Raw genomic sequence first — 20,094 nt, forward strand, 5'->3', positions numbered from 1 at the left:
GGAGACTTGTGGGAATGAGGAATTCACTGGAATACCCGTTTAGATGAGTAGATGAACTAAGGTGGGAGAAGCTTGCGGTTGAGAGGATTTAAAGGTTCTGCTGATAAATTGAATTGAACTGAGCTGAGATTTTTGATTTGATTTGTTATTGTCACATGTACCTAGGTACAGTGAAATATTTTTGTGTTTTGTATGTAGCACAGACAAATCAAACCATATAAAATGCATGAAGGTATTAAAACAGAGCAAGAAATACAACGTTACAGCTACAGAGAAGGCGGACAGAGAGCGAGATCAACATTAAATTTAAAATTTGAGAGGTCCATTCAAAAGTTTATTAACACCAGGGAGGAAGAGATGAGGCTCTTGCAGAATTTAAGGTGACAGGTGGGCAAGTTAGGCCAAATTGTTGTCTTCGTGCTGTTAGTTCGATTCAATTCCTTAACATGGAATCTAAGAGACCTATCTGGGTTGAATGGTCTTTAGTTTGGTTTTGTGCTTTACTTTTTTCCCTTCTGACTTGAAGCTACTGTGTTCGCTAGTTAGTAGGAGCCAATGAGAACATAAAAGTTACTTTCACTTACACAAGGATATAAATTCACACAAATCGCATGCCATAGAAGTTGGGCAGAACATTCCTTCACAGTATCCAGCACATACGAACATAAAAGTAGGGGCATGAGCAGGCCATTCAGCTCCACAAGGTTGCTCTGTCATTTGATAAAGCCATAGCTGTTCAATGCAACGTTACTCCCTCAACCCTTACACCCCCTGACTCCCTTGTCAATCAAGAATCTACCTCACTTAACTTTAGAAATCATCAAATGGTCAAGATTCTTCAGGCATGCATAAAATGAACCGTGAAAATAGTTTTAGGGTTGTTATGATCTCAAATTAGGGGGCAAGAGCTGAAGCTTAAGAAAGACAAGTTTGGATTTAATTACATTACACAGAAGGTTATGAATTTGGTGGATGGGCTGTTCATGGAAGCAGATATTGAGCAAAGCATACAGGAGAATTGGATTGATATTTAAAGGAGTGTAGGACAGAGTGTTTTGATGTTTGAGATGGCCATAATTTGCAGTCTTTTCTGGTCATTTTTTTCCAAGTTCCCATAACTTTCAAAACTTTTTAGAATTAATTCACAGGATGTGGATGTTGTTGGCAATGCCAGTGTTTATTGCCCATCCCTAAATTTGCTGGAGTAGGTGGTTGTGAGCGACCTTCTTGAATACAGCTGGGTGGCTTGTTCTGTAGTTAAGAGTCAGCTACATTGCTGTGGACCTGGTGGTCCAATAGGCCAGACTGGAAAAGGTAACCGATTTCCTTCCCTGAAGGGCATGAATGAATGAGATGGACTTTTCTCCAATCTGATAGTTTCAGAGTCACTATACCCAGCCTAGTTTTTTCATTTCAGGTTTATTTATTTAATTACATTCCTGGCTGTTGTGGTGATATTTGAACTCATGTCTGGACTTTGGAATTATTTGTATAAAAATTATTCTGTTTGTCAACATACCTCCACCAACTGTAAATCAGGTAGTGGCTTGAAGCTATTGCAAATTGAACATGACTGTAATTTGAGTCTAGGAAGAGTCTTGTCTAAGTATGCGAATATGGATTCCACATCTCCTTTAACTGTACATTGGAATTAAAGGCTTTAGAATCATGGTGTTTTACAGCATCATACAATTCAAAGTGCAATTCAACTAGTTTCACACTCAATCACCTTGTCCCTTTGAATTTTTTCTTTCCAAGTATTGATCCAACTCCCTTTGAAAGTTATTAATCAATCTACTTTCCACATCATTTCAGGTAACACACTCAAACAACTTGCTGTATTAAAATATTACATTGCAGTTTCTTTATATAACTCTGTTTGAGAATCTTGGGGGAGGTTGGAAGAATGTGATGTTACAGCCGAGGCCCAAGAAGAATATTATAGCCTTGTGTTGTGAATATGTGCAGATGTATTAATATGTGTTTGAAAAAATAAGACTTTCCTCCTAGCTGTATCATTTATGGACCACCTTCAGCCTTTTTAATAAGTACTCTTTCTTTCTGTTTTCCTATAACACATTGTCCTTAGTTAGACTCTAAGGGGTATGACTTAGAGTTGTGCTTGCATGTCTCTTGAGCCTATCAGCCTGTGGGACATTGTTTCTCTCCCAGTGATTACAGCTAGAACTTTCCCCTGGGTTGTGCAGCTATAATTGCAAACCCATTGTGTGGGTGTAGGTTCTGGGTGTGGATGGGGGAGACTGTGGGTTAATTGGGTTAGCGTTTGGTAGTGGGGGAGAGGGCAAGGCTTAAACAGAAACTGCAGATGGTGGAAATCTGAAACAAACATAGGGAACAGCTGGAAAAACTCAGCAGGTCTGGCAGCACCTCTGGAGAGAGAAACAGAGTTAATGTTTCAAGTCTAGAATGACTTCTCTTCAGAACTGAAAGGAGCTAAAAATTAGTTTTGTTCAAACTTTCAACAGAGATGGACAAGGGTCAAAGGTGACAGTGGTAGTAGTGCTCCAATGCAAAAGGCAAAGGGGTTGTTAAACAATAACACGGAGTGCAATGGTTCAAGAAGACAGTTCACTGCCACCTTCTGAAGGGCAACTAGGAATGGGCAATAAACGCTGGCCAGCAATGCTCACATCCTGTGAGTAAATGAAATGAAACAAAACAAAACCCTTTGACTTTTGCACTGGGTTTCCATGCTATCTGTTACCTTCACATCTCTGCCTCTGTCAAATGTATTAGTTCTGTAGAAGAGTGGTATTGGACTTACAATGTCAACTGAGTTTTCTCCAATAATGATAATGCTTAGGTAGATTTCTGAAGATGCTGAATCACATCTGCCCACTTTGTGTTATTTCCCCAACAATTACTTACAGGTTTCCTGTGAGCTGGCTATACTTACCAAACATGGACTTACACAAAAGTTGCAGTATGGAATCAGACCATTTGGCCCATCCATGTCAGGATTTACATTCCACACAAGTCTCCTCTCATTTTTGATTAACAAGGGAGTCAAGGAATGTGGTGGTGCTGACAGGAAAGTGGAGTTCTAGCCATAATCAGATCAGCCTCGCTCACATTGAATGGTTGAATACCTCAATGGGCTGAATGGCCTACTCCTGCTCCAACTTGATCAAAATATCCTTCTAGTGTTCTCTGTCTTGTGTGCTCATCTGGATTCCCTTTACACGGAGCAATGCTGCTTGCTTCAACCACTCACTGTAGAGAGTGGGTTCCACATTGTCACCACCCCCCGATTTGTTTATTGGAACTCTGGGTGACCAACTTACCTTTTACTGGTCTTCATCTTGGTCTCCCACGTCAAGAAATTGAAACATCTTCTCCATGTTTTCCCCAATAAACTGCTTCAAGAAGTACATCCTTTATTCAGTCAACTGATTTATTTTAGAGATAAGAGCCCCACAATCTTCAGCCTTTCCTGATAATTTGAACCTCAGAGAGTGGCAAGGGTCAGAGAAATTTGCAATTGATTTTATTTAAGATGTACCATTCTTGAGAAAGGAATTGATACATTTTTGGAGAGTAATTGCATCAAGGAACTTGGAGATAGTGCAGGAAAGTGGCATTGGGGTAGATGATCTGCCTTGCTTACCAGGTCTGGCCTACATGTGCCTCCAGAAGCAAGGATTCTTAACTTCCTTCTGGGCAATTAGGGATGGGCAATAAATGCTGGTCTAGCTAGAGATGCCCACATCCTGTGAGTAGATTAAAGAAATGATCTAATTGAGTGGCTGAACAATCTGGGTTGCCTGGATGCTCTCCTCCTGTTCCTACGTGTCTGTGAACCATTGCATACTGTAATCAGGCAGAGGGCTGCAGTAGTCTACAAACCTCTACCCACACAACATTGTACTTTAACTTGTCCATTAAAACACATGGGTTCACAGGGATGGGTCAGTGTCACTGATGTTAAGTCTCAAACTAGACTTGCAACTCAAAAACCTGTGTACAAGTTTGAACTTTTGCACCCAGTTTTATGGATTGAGACAACGACGTATTTTGATAAGCTGCCTGACACGGTATTGTTCCATTGAGTTTACGAAGACTTTAGCTTATCATGCACTTAATATAATCAGTATCAATATAATCAGTTTAATTTCAATGTATCTGTACTTCATAATGCCACAAGCATTGTACTGCATATTTGAGATACCAGCGTTGGTCTCATCACTAGGGAGCAATGCTTCTGAAAGTCCCTCTGGGGTGTCCAGGAAGAAATAAAGTGTTGTAGCTCACATTGTGCTTCAATTATAAAGGGTATTTATGAGATCATTTCTGTGACCAATACATCATAAGATGTAAGAGCAGAAGTAAGCCATTCAGCCCATCGAACCTGCTCTGGCTAATCTGAATATCCTCAGCTCCACTTTCATGCCTTATCCCTATCACCATGGATCCCCTTACTGATCAAAAAAAAAATCTGTCTTTCTCAGCCTTGAATATACTACCATCCCAGCCCTAACAGGCCTCTATGTACAGTATTGATGTCCTTATTTAAGGGAGGAATTAAATGTCTTGGAATCAGTATAGAGAAAATTTACTAAACTATATCTGGAATGGATTGTTTGTGTTATGAGAAAAGGTTAGACTGATCAGATTGCATTTGCTGGAGTTTAAGAAAGTGAGATATGGCCTGAATGAACAACCAAAGAACAAACTGCATATTTAGACAATTTACTGTCACAAGTGAATTGACAGAATTGATTATCAAACAAAATTTGACGCTGAACTGTATAAGAAGATTTGAGGACAGATGACCAAAAGCTTGACAGCAAGGTATGTATTAAAGAAGATATTAAAGGATTAGAGGGAGGCTGTGTGGGACTAAGGGAGGAAATTCCAGAGTTTTAAGCCAAACAACCTGTCAATGGAGGAGCACTGGAAATCAAGGACACTCAAGAGGCCAGGATTGAGAGAGTGCAGTTATATTGGAGGGTTGTAAGTCTGGAGGAGGTCACAGGCAGAGGGATGAGTGAGACCAGAGGGGTTCTCAAAACACAATTAATTAATGTGTACCATCTGTAACTGTCCAAGGCTCTTTAGGCAGCACCCTTGGAAGCAAGACATCTACCATCTAAAAGGATAAAATGGGACCACCATTTGAAGTTCCCTTATATTGCCATTCCTTCATAGTCACTGAGTGATGTGGTGTGAAGCTACACCCATAAGGACAGCAGCAGTTCAAAAATTATGCTCATACCACCTTCAAGGCACTGGAGGATGGATAATAAATACTGGTCCAACTAGCAATACCCAGCCCGTGAATGAATGATTGGAAAAATGTTACATTTTAAATCCATTGTTGGAGCTGGGTGGATCAGTTAGCCAGTTTAGATATAATACTGAGGGGTAAACAAATATATACAAAGGATAGAGTTTTATATCACATTTGTGCAAAGCTAGTGTTGGAATCAATCTCAAATGTTACTCAATAAATGGGTTAGGTTATACCTGTTTTAGTCTTGTAATCCAGCAAGTTCTTTCATTTTTGGGAAGAGGAGTTTTAAATTGGGCCCTAGCAACACCTAAAATGGAATTGATCAATGTAATCACAGTTGACTAAGTTACTTGGTTATAGAGAGCTTGAGTTTGTTGGAAAGAGAGACAATATTAAAGAATTGCATTTTGCACTCATCAGGATAAATACAAGAATACCAAATTTCAAATAATCACAACAATTTACATTTCAGAATAAAAGGGTGTTGTTTGGTTGGCAAGTTGATTTGGATTGGCTGAGGTATTGCCATGGAGGACCTGTAGACTCCTCAAGTTCTGAACTAATTCACAAAATGGCAATGCTTTACCCAATCATAGTTGACATGGCAGCTAATGAACATTTTTTTGGCTGCTGTGTATATTGTTCACATCGTTTGAAATTTGGAATTCTTGTAATGGTCCTGATGAGTGCAAGACATAAGGCTTCTCTTCTCAACAAATATTAAAGCTGAAATTATTTGACGAATCAGGATAATGAACATTTTGGTTACCTGCCCCCCACAATAACAATATTAACAAAGGCTAGAAAAACATTTGGCTTGTTTCAAACCTAATCCCAGTGATACTGAAGTTTCTTCAATGATTCCAGATTTTTGATCCCCACTCTCTGCTGGAATTGAAATCCACTTGATGATCACTCTTTGTGTGAAGACCTTTCGGGTATCAGGAATTTGTGCTGTACCAATTTGTCCTGTACCCACTTGTGCTGCTCACAGAATCATAGATCCCTCAAAGGTCAAATAGGAAGCCATTGTGCTGTTGGCTCTATCACAAGTCTACCGATTAATCCTATTCCTTTAGTCTTCTCCATAGCCTGGAAATCTTTACTTTGAATATTTTCATTTTCAATTCCAGCTTTGATAAGTTACCATTGAATTCCACCACCCAATCAGGCAGGACACTCCATACTCTCGCTGTTTCATTTAAGGACATTTCCTGAACCTATTTTTCTATTTGCCATCTTTTACACTTCCATAAGATCATTTCTTGACTAAAATTTCATAATTAATAAGCACAAGGGTCTCTTGTGTAAATGTATATTCTATTGCTGATGGGTTGTATTTAATGGAGGTGATGGGGTGCTCACATGTCACTGCAGACCTGATTAGAAGTCCTCATCACCTCATTTCAAAAAGGTCCACTGCTTTAAGTTGCATCCAGGTACTGAGGGACATAGTAGGAGCAGATGTCAGCCATTCAACCCTTCGGGCCTGTTCTGGCATTCAATAAGATCTTGGCTGCTCTGTTTGTTTCTGAATATCACATTCCCATCTACAATAACCATTGCCTAATAAGAATGTATCCACCTGTATCTTTAATGACCTATGTCCACTGTCTTCTGAGACAGAGAGATCCAAAGTCACACAATGCTCTGAGAGAAATGCTTTCTGTTCAATAAGGGTGACCACCTAATTTTAAAAGTGTCCCCATATTCTGAACTCACCCACAAGAGGAAACATTGTGTCCACGTCCACCTTGTTAAGACCATTCAGGATCTTATACACTTCAATCAAGTCACCCCTCAGTCTTCTAAATTCCAGAGGTAACACGTCCAGCCTGTCCAACCTTTCCTCATAAAGCAACCCATTTATTCCAGGTGTCAATCTAATAGACCCTCACTCAACCAACTCCAACACATTTTTATCCTTTGTTAAATAACGAGACCAAACCTGGGCACAGTATTCATGATGTGGTCTCACCAGTACCCTATATAACTGAAGCATAACACTATTACTTTAATATTTACTTTGCTTCATTATAAAGGATATCAATCTATTAGCCTTATTGCTATGTGCTGTACCTGCAAATACTCACAACCTGTCCCACATAAGAGTGGTGCTGTGTGGTTTGCAGTACTTACACTCTCTGCCTGAAACCACATGTCAGGCAAAATGAAAAGCTGAAAAAAAACCCAGGGCAATTTGGAAAAAATACTCTCGGAAATTGCTCTCCCACACTTTAGTTAATCAAACAATTCCAGGAGATCGCTCTGACCCAGATTTGTTTCACCTTCCCTGCCTCTGAGCCACTCCAAGACTCAATAGTCAAAGATGGTGTGTGTGGTTCTTGGCTAAACTGATTGAATATCAACCTGTGAATCCTTCCAACGTACACCAAGAGCAGATGATAAGAAAAGGAGGAATTCCTGGTCAGCCCTGTGATGGAAGGAAATTCAGAGACTCTGCCGTCACTGTCTATAGCGCCAGAACATACTGTATGTATAAAAATTGTCACTGCACTCAGACTCACTGAGTGCACTGTGATGTACACACCTGCCTTTTGATTGTGGTGGTCAGAATAACACATTTTCAGCTCTGATCTCCAGCATCTGCAGACCTCACTTTCTCCTCGAAGAGAATAACAAACACAAAGGATTAAGGTTGAGAACCGTTTAACAAGTTATAGCTTATTAAAATTTGCCATGACATTGCTATCAACAAATAGTGACAGAAGCTAGGGCTTTTGTGTGCAGGGGGGTAGTATCCTTACCTCTGAGCAGAAGGTCTGGTTCAAGACTCAAGACCATTGGAGCTATAGACAGCTATGTCGAGTCCAACTTTCCTTCCATCACAGGCCTGACCAAAAATCTCCCACTCTTATCATTTGCTCTTTGCATGTGTTAAAGGGCTTGCAGGTTGACATTCAACCTGGGCCAGAGGTGTTTTATACTATATCTGAACAGGAAGGTTATAAATATCAATAGTGACAGGAGGGTAATGTAATCTATCATTCAACCCACAAAATGTACCTGGATTTAATTGGACTGTGAATGTTTGATATGAGATTTAAATCCTGAAAATGAAACAAGTCCTCATCAGTTAGAGGCTAATTCCCCTAAACAGACCTTTAGGTCATTTAAAGAGTGATTATTTTTGCTGTACTCCCCCATCTTCAGGAAATTATTTTATTTCTGCCATGGTTGACTTGTGTCTCTAATGATGAAGTGTGCTAATCCAGTGTTCGATGGTCTCTGCCACACCTGCTCATATTCCACTGGTAGCTCTCCCCATGGTGACGTTTAAAGTGAGTCAAAGAATACAGGAAAATAGGAACATGAAGAGGCCATTCAGCCCATCAAGCCTGTTTACCATTAAATTACATCAAACCACCTTTGTTGTGTCATGCAATAAAATACCCCAATCAATTATATTGCTATCAATCTCAGTTTTGTATTTTTTCCTTAATCCCCAGGTCTCAATAACTGGAGGGAATTGTAAATTTCTGCTATCCTTTTTTGTGAAGAAATTCTTCTTACTATCACTTTTCAGTTGCCTGGCTTTAATTGTGAGATTATGGTCCCTTGTTTTAGATTCCACCAGAGTTTGTCTCTAAATAATCCATCAAATCATTTAATCATTTTCAATCGATTAGATGGCCCTGAAACGCCTGGACTCAACAGTTCACTACTTCTGAAATCATCAACTATAGTGTGATGGAAATTTATCATTTGAGTGAAAAACACAAGCCTTCTATATGTTAACAATGTAGACACATTATTTTCATTGCAATGCAATTAATATTCTCTCACCTGTTTCAGATAGTTACACACAGCATTTCTAGCCTGTTTGGAAGAAGAGTCATACTCCAGTCCTGAACTTGAAAGTTAACTCTGTTTCTCTCTCTGCAGACGCTGCCTGACCTGCTGAGTTTCTCCAACATTTCTGTTTTTATGTTCCCAGACTGTCTGGTTAAATTAAGGTCCTCTGCACTGTGTATATTTTACTAATTGAATTGACCAGACATTTGTGCACAACAGCAAAAACATGTATAGCACCTTTAACTTTATAGTACTAAAAAGTTCCAAGGCACTTCACAACTGAAGCAGCATGGAATTGGGTGTCACTGTGGTAGCATTATTGCCCTCCCTAATTTCCCTGATGATGTTGAGTGCCTTCTTGAACCACTTCAGTCCATTTAGTTTAGGTATCCCCACAATGCTGTGAGTGAGGAAATTTCAGCAACACTGAGGGAACAGCGATATATTTCCAAGTTAGGATGGTGAATGGCTTGGAGGGGATGGGTTTCCATGTATTTGCCTTAGGATGATAGGTGTTAGGTCATGTGTTAGGTGCTGTCTAAGGAGCTTTTGAGACAAATGGCCTACTTACCTGGCATCACACTAGCACTGATACTCATAGGCCACATTACCCATTTGTGTGATAAGCATTGATCTTTTGGTTTGACAGCAGCATTCTGTTCATGGTGAACACCATTCATGTTAGTACTGCATAGTAACAGTAAGAAAACAGCTAGCTTTGCCTGTAGCTCAAACTATTGAGATATCTTACCTGTTAAAATTCAACAAAACCTGTCTTTTCTCAGCAATGATTGTTGTACGGTCACCTCAAAACGATTGGTTCACCAGGCACTCAAACATTTGAATTTGAAATAGTGCAATTGGTAAGGGTTAGTCCATTAAATGAAGTGGCCTACAAGTGATTCATTTTATTTTGAGTGAAAATGTTAGAATATCTGTAAATATCAAGGAAATCACTCACCTCACTGTGGTAATGTGTTAAATTAGATACACTGCACAAACTCAACTAAACAGATCGCTAACAAATATTATGGCAGAGTTGAGAATATTTTACTGATAGAGAACAGTGATCTACAAAATGGTCAATCCACAGCACATTGACATCTGTTTTGGACAGCCTGATAGCACTTAATTCCCTAGCCTGCAAGCATGTAAACTCACATCCCATTATGGACTTGTCTCAGTTGATACTTCAGAACAATACTGACCAGTGTGACTATCTATTCAAGTTGTTTTGTTTTATTCATCTGTGGGATGTGGATGTGAATGGTTGGCCAGCATTTATTGCCTGTCCCTAGTTGCCCTTGAGAAGGTGGTGGTGAGCTACCTTCTTGAACCACTGCAGTCCACTTGCTATGGGTTGACCCACAATGCCATTAGGGAGAGAATTCTTAAATGAGCTGAGCACGGGGCCAAGGTGGAAGTGAGGGTTGTTTTGGCGAGGGTGTGGATCTGTGGTTGAGATCTCACCTCAGAGAAAAGTGGGCAGTTGAAGGTGAGGATAGTCTGGTTCAGCCTCCAGGAAAAAGGTTATGGATTGAGGTTTGTTCAGAACTCAAACCAAATGACTTTGCATTCCTAACCAGTTAGAGGAAATTTCCGCTCCTTCAGGAAAGGATGTCGGAAAAGCAGCTTGACAACTCAGAGACAGTAGAGGGATCAAGAGAGAGGTGAAGGTGGGCTGAGTGTCACCACTCTACAAGAAAAATCTGGCTTTCTTTCACTAACACTTTTAGGTTCAAAGATGTGTAGGCCAGGTGGATTAGTCATGGGAAATGCAGGGTTACAGAGATAGAGTGAGGAGTTGGTCTGAGTGGAAACACCTTGGAGGGTCGGTGAGGACTTGATGGGCCGAATGATTTCTTTCTACACTGTAGAGATTCTATGATTCTACGTCTCTTGCACGTGCATCTGCCTTGATGTAAGTTTGCTTCCCTGAAACAAACTCTGTTGAACTTTCTAATGAGGCAATGCAATTGTTGCTTGGGGAACTGACAACAACTTCACTTTCAACCAAGTGGGTATGACCTGAGATACTCCTCACAGGAACACAGCTTGCTGTGAATCTGACTTATTGTAATTTTAATTTTTTCTTTTTAATCAGCGCAACGTGGTGGACCGAGGTTTAATGCAGAGAAGACCTACAAATACAGTTATACCATGGAGGTACAATTAGACAGAGGTAGAGGAACAGACAAAGACAGTGCCGGATTTAAAATTGCATCCAACATCAATGTTGACTTGCTGTGGAGAAATTCAAGCAACGAAGAAGACCAGCTTATCAGAATTACGGTGGGTTTCGATTAATAGTAACCATTTTAACCTTAGAATGACACAACACTCAAGTGTCCATTTGGCTCCTTGTACCTGTGCTGGGAGTGGAGGTGAACACTGGAGTATGCTAACGGAGAAGAATACTTTCTGCTTTTTGCGATTGTTCTCTTCTCTCCCCTTGAAGCCACTTCTTGACTCTTTCTTTACCTTCAGTCACAGGGCTAAAGGTAGTCAGAATAGCAAGAGTTAGGCTGCTGACAGGAGTCAATTGATTAACTAAGTGACTGAGTAAATATAGAGAGAGGGGAAAGGCAGGTCCAGGCAGGGGTCAGTGGAGAGTGGTCAAAGCTGCTGACTGTCTTGCTCTTCTAATGCTGCTATATTTGTGCCAGGTGTCCAAGAAGAGGGAGCATGCAATGTCCATTCTCAGTACTTTTAGAAAGTTGGGCACTGTAGGAGGTGGAATGACATGTCTCCCCTTCCAATTCCAATTTGATTTAACCACGTTCTCTACTCCCGACCTTTCCCTCACCTTTGGAGATTTGTATTGCCCGTAGAAAACATAGAACAGTACAGTACAGGAACAGGCCCTTTGGCCCACCACATTTGTGTACCTATTGGACATTTAATTTCATTTGATTAGTTGGAAACACAATTGATTTAATTTGTGGAGGATAAAAGATGACCATTACCATGGGTGATTTGATTGTGGGGAGAAAGCTTATCAGTTGTATGTAATAATACTTTCTGGTTTTGGAGTAGCATGGTGGTTCAGTGGTTAGCATTGCTGCCTCATAGTGCCAGAGACCTGGGTTTGATTCCAGCCTCAGACAACTGTCGTGTGGAGTTTGCACATTGTCCAAGTATCAGCATGGGTTTCCTCCCATAGTCTAAAGAGGTACAGGTTAGATGGATTGGCCATATTAAATTGCCCATAACGTCCAAGGCTAGGTGGATTAGCCATGGGATGGGTCTGGACACGATGCTGTAATGTGAAGTCGGTGCGGCCTTGATAGGCTGAATGGACTGCTTCCACACAGTAGGGAGTTTATGAAGATATTTTAAAAATGGGAAAAGGTGGCTGTGTTGCTGATTAGTTAATAAATTATTTCCACAAGAAAAAGATGTTTTGAGTTATATTTCACTAATATGCTTAGATCAGAATTGACAAGGAAGATCCCAGTTATTCAGGGTCTCATGACAGCATCAATCTCCAACCTGCCCATTTCTTACTCAATTTTACAAGAGACAAGGTGAAGATGGATGGGGATGTTCAGAGTTGATGCTTTTTGGTTTGTTTTGGTGGACATGATTCAGACACCAGACTTAATTCCCAGATTTAGTCTTTCACCCTTCAGATATAGGAGCTTTAAGGCAGTTCACCAACCTGTGGTGACTGTCAACATACAGGCCAGGAAGATTCCAGGCTCAGTCACTGGCTGGAGTTGCCAAACTTCCAGGATCATCCAGGATCCATGTGAATGCCACTGTGCATTAACCAAGAAGGCCAGGAACAGATAATGTGTGTTCCACCTACAGGAAATAAGAATATCTGTCACAATTCAATGGCTTCAGTGCTTCATTCATCAGGGATTTTAATACTTAGTGGTAAGCTTTGATATTCATAAACAGCCAACACAACTGATACAGAATATAATTTTTTCCTTATAGATATTACCAGAAATGAACAATCATTGGGTTATCTATAACAGTGAGAGGTATTGTAATTATTTGTACATTAAATAATTAGAATGAAAACACCCTCTCTCAGTCCAGTAACAAATGGATCAAACGCTGGGAGTATTTAGCAGCTCGGGCAGCATCTAGTGGGTGTACACAGTTTGGGAGAACTTGTGGGGTGGGCAGTCCAGGGTGGAAGTGTCTCTGGAGGCTTCGGTGCATCATCCTCCCCACGGTCATTTCCAGTTGGTTGACGGTGACTTGAGATGCAGGGAGGATGTTTCCTTGATTGCGAAGTCTCGAACCAAGGGACACAGTTTCAGGAAGTTGTGTAGAGGCGATGACCTAATGGCATCATCACTGGATTGTTAATGTAGAGACCCAGGTAATGTTCTGGGGGCCTGAGTTTGAAGCCCACTATGGCAGATAAAAGAATTTGAATTCAATAGAAATGTTAAGAGTCAATGATGACCATGAATCTATTGCCACTTTTTGGAAAAGCCCATCTGGTTCCCTAATGTCCTTTAGGGAAGAAAACAGCCTTCCTTACCTGGCCTATATGTAACACCAGACTCACAGCAATGTGGTTGACTCTTAACTGCTCTCCGGGCAATTAGGGATGCGCAATAAATGCTGGCCTAACCAGTAATGTCCTCATCCTGTGAATGAATTTTTAAAAATCACAATTTAGGAAAGATTTCTTCACTCAAAGTGTGGTCACCCTGTGGAATTCTCTACAACAGAACTGTGCAGGCCAAGTCACTAAATATATTCATGAAAGAGACAGATATGTTTCAAAGGGATCGAACATTTTGGAGAGAAAATGGAAATAGGGCTTTGAGATAGAATGTTGGCCTTGATTGTATTGAATGTGATTTTTGTGAGAAGATTTGTAGCTCAGGTTGAGATTCTGGTTGTAAATTTGCTCGCTGAGCTGGCAGGTTTGTTTTTAGATGTTTCATCACCATGCTAGGTAACATCATCGGTGAGCCTCCAGTGATGACCTAAAGGACCCAAACCAACAACCAGCAAAATGAATGCCATTTACAAAATACCCTGCAAGGACTGTAACAAACATTACATTGGTAAGGCAGACAGAAAACTAGCCACCAGGATACACAAACACCAGCTAGCCACCAAAAGACATGACCCACTATTATTTACATTCAGACGAAGATGGACACCATTTCCACTGGGACTACACATCCATCCTCAGACAAGCTAAACAGACCCATGCATGGGAATTTCTAGAGGAATTTCTAAGCACATCAGTTTGGACCCATTTACCAACCTCTGAGAAAAAGAACCAGAAATGATATCACCCACCTTAACAGACCGAAGCACATAAATTGAAAGCAGAACAAAACACCAGTGCTTCACCGGAGGCTCACTGATGATGTTACCTAGCATGGTGATGTAACGTTGAAAACAAACTTGCCAGCTCAGCGGGCAAACTTACAACCTGATCAGATTGAATAGCAGAGCAAACTCAGAGGGATGAGTAGCCTAGTCCTGCTTTTAGATTCTATGTTACTATGACTTCTCAATGACAATAGACCCACCCAGTTGGGCAACTGTTGCCCTATTTGCCTTACCCTAGGGAAGTTATCTCGGTACTCCCCATAAACGAACAATGCTTAAAATCCTGGATGGTGTGGTGAGCAAATCCAGTAGTTAAGTTCCAAAGCCAGAAACATTTGCGTGACATAGACAGGATGCAGAGCTGGGCTGAGAAATGGCAGATGGAGTTCAATCTGGATAAATGTGAAGTGATGCATTTTGTAAGGTCGAACTTGAATGCTGAATATAGGATTAAAGACAGGATTCTTGGCAGTGTGGAGGAACAGAGGGATCTGGGTGTGCAAGTACATAGATCCTTCAAAGTTGCTACCCAAGTGGATAGGGTTGTTAAGAAAGCATATGGTGTTTTGGCTTTCATTAACAGGGGGATCGAGTTTAAGAACCGCGAGGTTTTGCTGCAGCGCTACAAGTCCCTGGTGAAACCACACTTGGAATATTGTGTCCAGTTCTGGTTGCCCTGCTATAGGAAAGATACAGAGGTTTTGGAGAGGTGCAAAGAAGTTTACCAGGATGCTGCCTGGACTGGAGGGCTTGCCTTACGCAGAAAGGTTGAATAAGCTCAGACTTTTCTGTCTGGGGAGAAGGAGGCTCAAGAGAGGAGATCTGATCAAGGTGTACAAAATAATGAGAGGAATAGATAGAGTCAATAGCCAGAGACTTTTCCCCAGGGCAGGAGTGACTGGTACAAGAAGTCATAATTTGAAGATATTAGGAGGAAGGTATAAAGGAGACATCAGAGGTAGGCTCTTTACGCAGAGAGTTGTGAATGCATGGAATGCATTGCCAGCTGAGGTGCTGGAAGCAGAGTCATTGGGGACATTTAAGCGACTGCTGGACATGCACATGGATAGCAGTGAGTTGAGGGGTGCGTATATTTCACATTAGGATTAAGTCTCGGCACGACATCATGGGCCTAAGGGCCTGTTCTGTGCTGTACTTTTCTATGTTCTATATTCTACATTCCAATCTGTTTATGTCTCTCTAAATCTATAGTAGTACAGAACTCTCCCCCACGTGTTTATCTATCTTCTATTTCAATGTATCTATGTTGCCAGTCCCTGAGGCAGCGTGTTCCACACTTTAACCATTCTCTGCATAAACACGTTTCTCCAGAATTCCTTCATGTTGGTGATTAACATTTCCATACGGCTCCTAATTTTAGACTCCCCCTCGTTCCTCTTTCGCCATCACCCCCAAAAGGGGATCTCTTCATATCAAACATGTTCATAATCTCGAAAACCCAACCATGGAATTATTCAATGCTGAGGGAGTCCGTTCAAGTCCATTGTTTCTACGCTGGCTCTTTGAGTGAGCTATCTAATTAGTCACACACCCCACTGCTCATTCCTCATCTTCCTGTAAATGTTTTTCCTTTCCAAATATTTATCCAATTTACATTTGCAAGTTTGTATTGAATGTGCTTCCCCATTACTCTTCCAGGCAATGTGTTCCAGATCACAACAACTCACTGCCTTGTTTTAATTTTAATACTGAGAGTTTCTCTCCTGAGATTTAACTGCTGAATTGCCTTCTTTCCCAGATAACAGACGTCAACTTTGAAAATGTGAGTGAACGAACAGATGACAAAAACATCTTTAAAGATTCCACAGGAGGAGGGATTCTGGGAAAGACAAACCTGGCAGCTTTGAAGAGCCCAGTCCTCATCCACTGGATTAATGGGAAGGTACCGTGGACTGTTTTGTGATCTAAACTAAAACAGATTGTCTGACCCTTGTGACATTGCTTCTTGTGGGACCCTGCTGTGCATAAATTGATGATGCCTGTATTTGTCTACATTGTGACAATGACTAAGCTTCAAAAGATGGTTCATTTGATTTCATTTGATTTATTGTCACCTGTACCTTGGTACAGTGAAAAGTTTTGTTTTGTGTGCAATATAGGCAGATCATAACATACAAAATGCAGAAGGGTAATAGAACAGAGTGAAGAATACAATATTACAGCTGCAGAGAAGATGAGATTAACATTAAATATAAAATTTGAGAAGTCAACTCAGAAGTTTAATAACAACGGGGAAGAAGTTGTTCTTGAATCTGTTGGTACATGTTTTTGAGCTTTTGTATCTTCTGCCCAACAGAAGAGATTGGGAGAGATTATTGTTGGGGTGGGAGAGGTCTTTGATGATGCAGCAAGGAGTATAGATGGAGTCAATGGATGGAAACAGTGAGGACTGTGGAAGCTGGAAAGTCAGTCGATAAAGTGTGGAGGTGGAAAAAGCACAGCAGGTCAAGCAGCATCAGAGGAACACGGGAGTCAATATTTCAGGTTGGAATCTTTCACCAGGAAAGAAAGTTGGCTTGCATAAGGGACTGGATTGCGTTTACGACTCTCTGTATTTTCTTATGGTCCTGGGCAGAGCAGTTGCTGTACCAAGCCATGATGCTTCCAGATAGAATGCTTTTGATGGTACATCTAAAAAAGTTGGTAAGACTCTTACTGCAACACTCTGTGGGATGTGAAGTGAAAAGTGCTATATAGATGCAAGTCTATTTTCTTTTCTTTAAATTGCATCCCTGGTGATTCACTAAGTGAGCAGCTTTATTAAACTTAAGGCACTGATTGCAGTCACAATGGAAGGCTCTGAAAGCTTTGGATGTGTATACAGGAATCAGAGGAGTCTTCTAGAAACTTAGCAGACATTAACCAGCCTAGAGATGGTCCTGAGCAATATTTCAAGCAGTTGTAGCAGATCAAAACTACAAGACATGACCAAAATTGGAGCAAGAAAATATTGGGATTGGATATTAAGATGAACATCTTTATGTAAGGAGATATTGTTCTTGATTAATTCATGATCTTTGCGAAGGCCTGCTTTTGTTGCCCCTCACTAAAAACATGGCGATGAACCAACTACCTGTAGATCTGTCCACAGTGCTGTGGGAAGCAATTGTGATATATTTCCAAGTCAGGATGGTGTTTGACTTGCAGGAGAACTTGCTGATAGGTGATGTATCTATGTGCTTGCTGCCTTTGATCTTCTAAACGGTCGAAGCTACAGGCTTAGAAATAATCCAGATGTGGAATAGTTTGGATAGGCAAATGGAGGCAGAAGTTTCTAACGATCAAAAGTACCAGTTGACATTACAGCAGGGAATAGAGGTTGTTTCTCCTGGTGCATGCACAAGGGATTTATTTTTAATTCATTCATAGGATTTGGCCATCTCTGGCCAGTCCAGAATTTATTGCCCACTCTTCATTTCCCTGAGAAGTGGTAGGGAGCTGTCTACTTGTACTGCTGCAGTCCTTGAGGTGCTGTATGGAAGGGTCATGTATTTGCCCCTTATCTCCATGGTGTAATTTTGTGAATGGATCAAATCTATCTCTGCCAACGGTTACAAAGGTAATGTGTCAGCACTGAACATACATATGGTTGCCAGGCACCCAGTGGTACTTTGACCTCTTGATGGTCATTACGTCACTAATCTGATTAAGGAGGGTTGTCCATATTCAGAATAAACCAATTAAACTGTGACACATAAAGCTCAGTGACTATGATGCAGCCGCAGGAATTTTGCTGACTCTGGGAGTGACACACAAAATCAAGGTTCAGCTGAAAATGTACTATCAGCGGCCAGGAGAAGATAATACTTTACAATCACAAATGATACTGCGAGTCATAGCCATGCATTTGTAGATATAGTGGCCTACTAGTGTTGTTTATGGACCAGAAATCAAGGTATACTGTCAAATGTTCTGGGGGCAAGAGTTTAAATCTTACCAAGGCAGATGGTAAGAGTTAGAATCATACATCACAAAAACAGACCCTTTGGTCCAACTAGCTCATGGCCACCAGGTTTCCTGAACTAAACTAATCCCAGTTGCCTACATTTGACCTCTCTTTCTTTAAACCTTTCCTATTCATGTACCTGTCGAAATATCTTTTAAATGTCGTAACTGTACCTGCATCTACCACTTCCTCTGACAGTTCATTCCAGATATGAACCACCCTCTGTGTGAAAACATTGCCCCTTTTAAATCTTTCAATTTTCACCTTAAAAGCCCTCTCACCTTGAACTCTGCTACCCCGGGAAAAAGACCGTTGCAATTCACCTCATAATTTTATAACCCTCTGTAAACTTCAACCTCCTATGCTCCAGGGGAAAAAAGTCCAGCCGTCCAATTCGTAAAGATCTGGAATTGAAAGTTAGTCACAGTAATTGTCATAATCATCTACTCAGTTTGGTCAGTGTGTGACTCCAGATCCAAAGAAGTAAAGTCACCATTGCCTTGCCAGCCCATGAGCTGCTGTCTCATGTGAGAGAGAGAGAGAGAGAGAGAGAGAGAGATGATTGTTGGTGATATCACCACACCTCAGACATGAGGGCAGAGGTTGAGAAGGAGGTTCTCATGTTAACCTCAGCTGGTGCAGGAATTGAACCCAAGCTATTGTCAACCCCTTTGCATTTCAAATCAGATGACTCCAGATTCACAGCAATATGGCTAACCCTAAACTACTCTCTGACATGCTCAGCAAGGCATCCAGTTCAAGAGCAATTAGGGATGGACAAAAATCACTGGCCTTGCTAGTGATGCCCACATCTCACGAATAAAGGCAAGAACTTTATTTATCCATTTGTGGGTGTTGCTGGCTGGGCCAGCGTTTATTGCCTATCCCTAGTTGACCTTGAGAAGGTGGTGGTTAGCTGCCTTCTTGAACTGCTGCAGTCCAACAGTTAGTTCAAGAATAGTCCTAACAACTCTCTAGGATTACCTTCGAGTTTCCAGTTGAGTTGAATATTGGTTTTCAGGCTCTGCCTTGGGCAAAAAAAAACCCAAGGGGGACAATTCATCACAGTCTTCAAGAAAGTTGTGTGCATGTCTAAAAACAAATTGTAATTAGAGGCAAATGTATTCAAAAAGAAATATAGGACATGAGGAAAAAAGACCATTTAATGGAAGTGCAGAATCATTTGCGTGGCAAAGGTATCTCCTTGCTTCTGATTTGGCCATGAGAAGACGAGAACCATGCTGATGGACCAATGGTGGCAGGGGCAGGGGCAGGGGCAGGGGCAGGGACAGGGCAGTTGAAGATCACATGATGAGGCCTCCAGACATGTACCCAACCAGAGTTAGCGACCCAGCTGAATAAGAGGATGTGAAACTTACACTTTTATTAGATAGCGCCGTCCAAGTTCACACTGGAACAATGCACTTTCACCTCTATTATAAAAATTATGATAATCTACAGAAGTTTACCTGGTGCCCATTCCAGTGCGTGGAATTCTTACTCTCGCTTTGTCAACGAGTTTTGCAAGACATCCTGCTCCAATGCAGGAGCGATAACTTACTGCTTGCTTGATCAGAAGGGTGCACTTTAACTCTGTGAATTGTTGTAATGATCATTGTGTGGTAAAGTTTTCATTACTACACTGAAAGCAATAAGGTTGTGCCTGAGTGTTGCTTAAGGTTCAGAGTCTAGAATCCTGGAGGCAGCTAATAGAGATAGGCCACCTTGGCAGTTCAAAGGT

The 20,094-nt window shown here is 41.1% G+C and overlaps 1 protein-coding gene across 1 annotated transcript in view; it reads left to right on the forward strand.

Moving 5' to 3' along the window:
* Window positions 1-20,094, forward strand: part of mttp (microsomal triglyceride transfer protein) — a 113,473-nt gene that overhangs the window by 57,304 nt on the left and 36,075 nt on the right. Inside the window, exons 4-5 of the mRNA XM_060851464.1 lie at window positions 11,175-11,362; window positions 16,146-16,289. Of these exons, the coding sequence (XP_060707447.1) occupies window positions 11,175-11,362; window positions 16,146-16,289 (332 nt within the window). The remainder of the gene's footprint in view (window positions 1-11,174; window positions 11,363-16,145; window positions 16,290-20,094) is intronic.

This window comes from Hemiscyllium ocellatum, chromosome 36 (assembly GCF_020745735.1).
Source record: "Hemiscyllium ocellatum isolate sHemOce1 chromosome 36, sHemOce1.pat.X.cur, whole genome shotgun sequence".
In the NCBI taxonomy this organism is placed as follows: Eukaryota; Metazoa; Chordata; class Chondrichthyes; order Orectolobiformes; family Hemiscylliidae; genus Hemiscyllium; species Hemiscyllium ocellatum.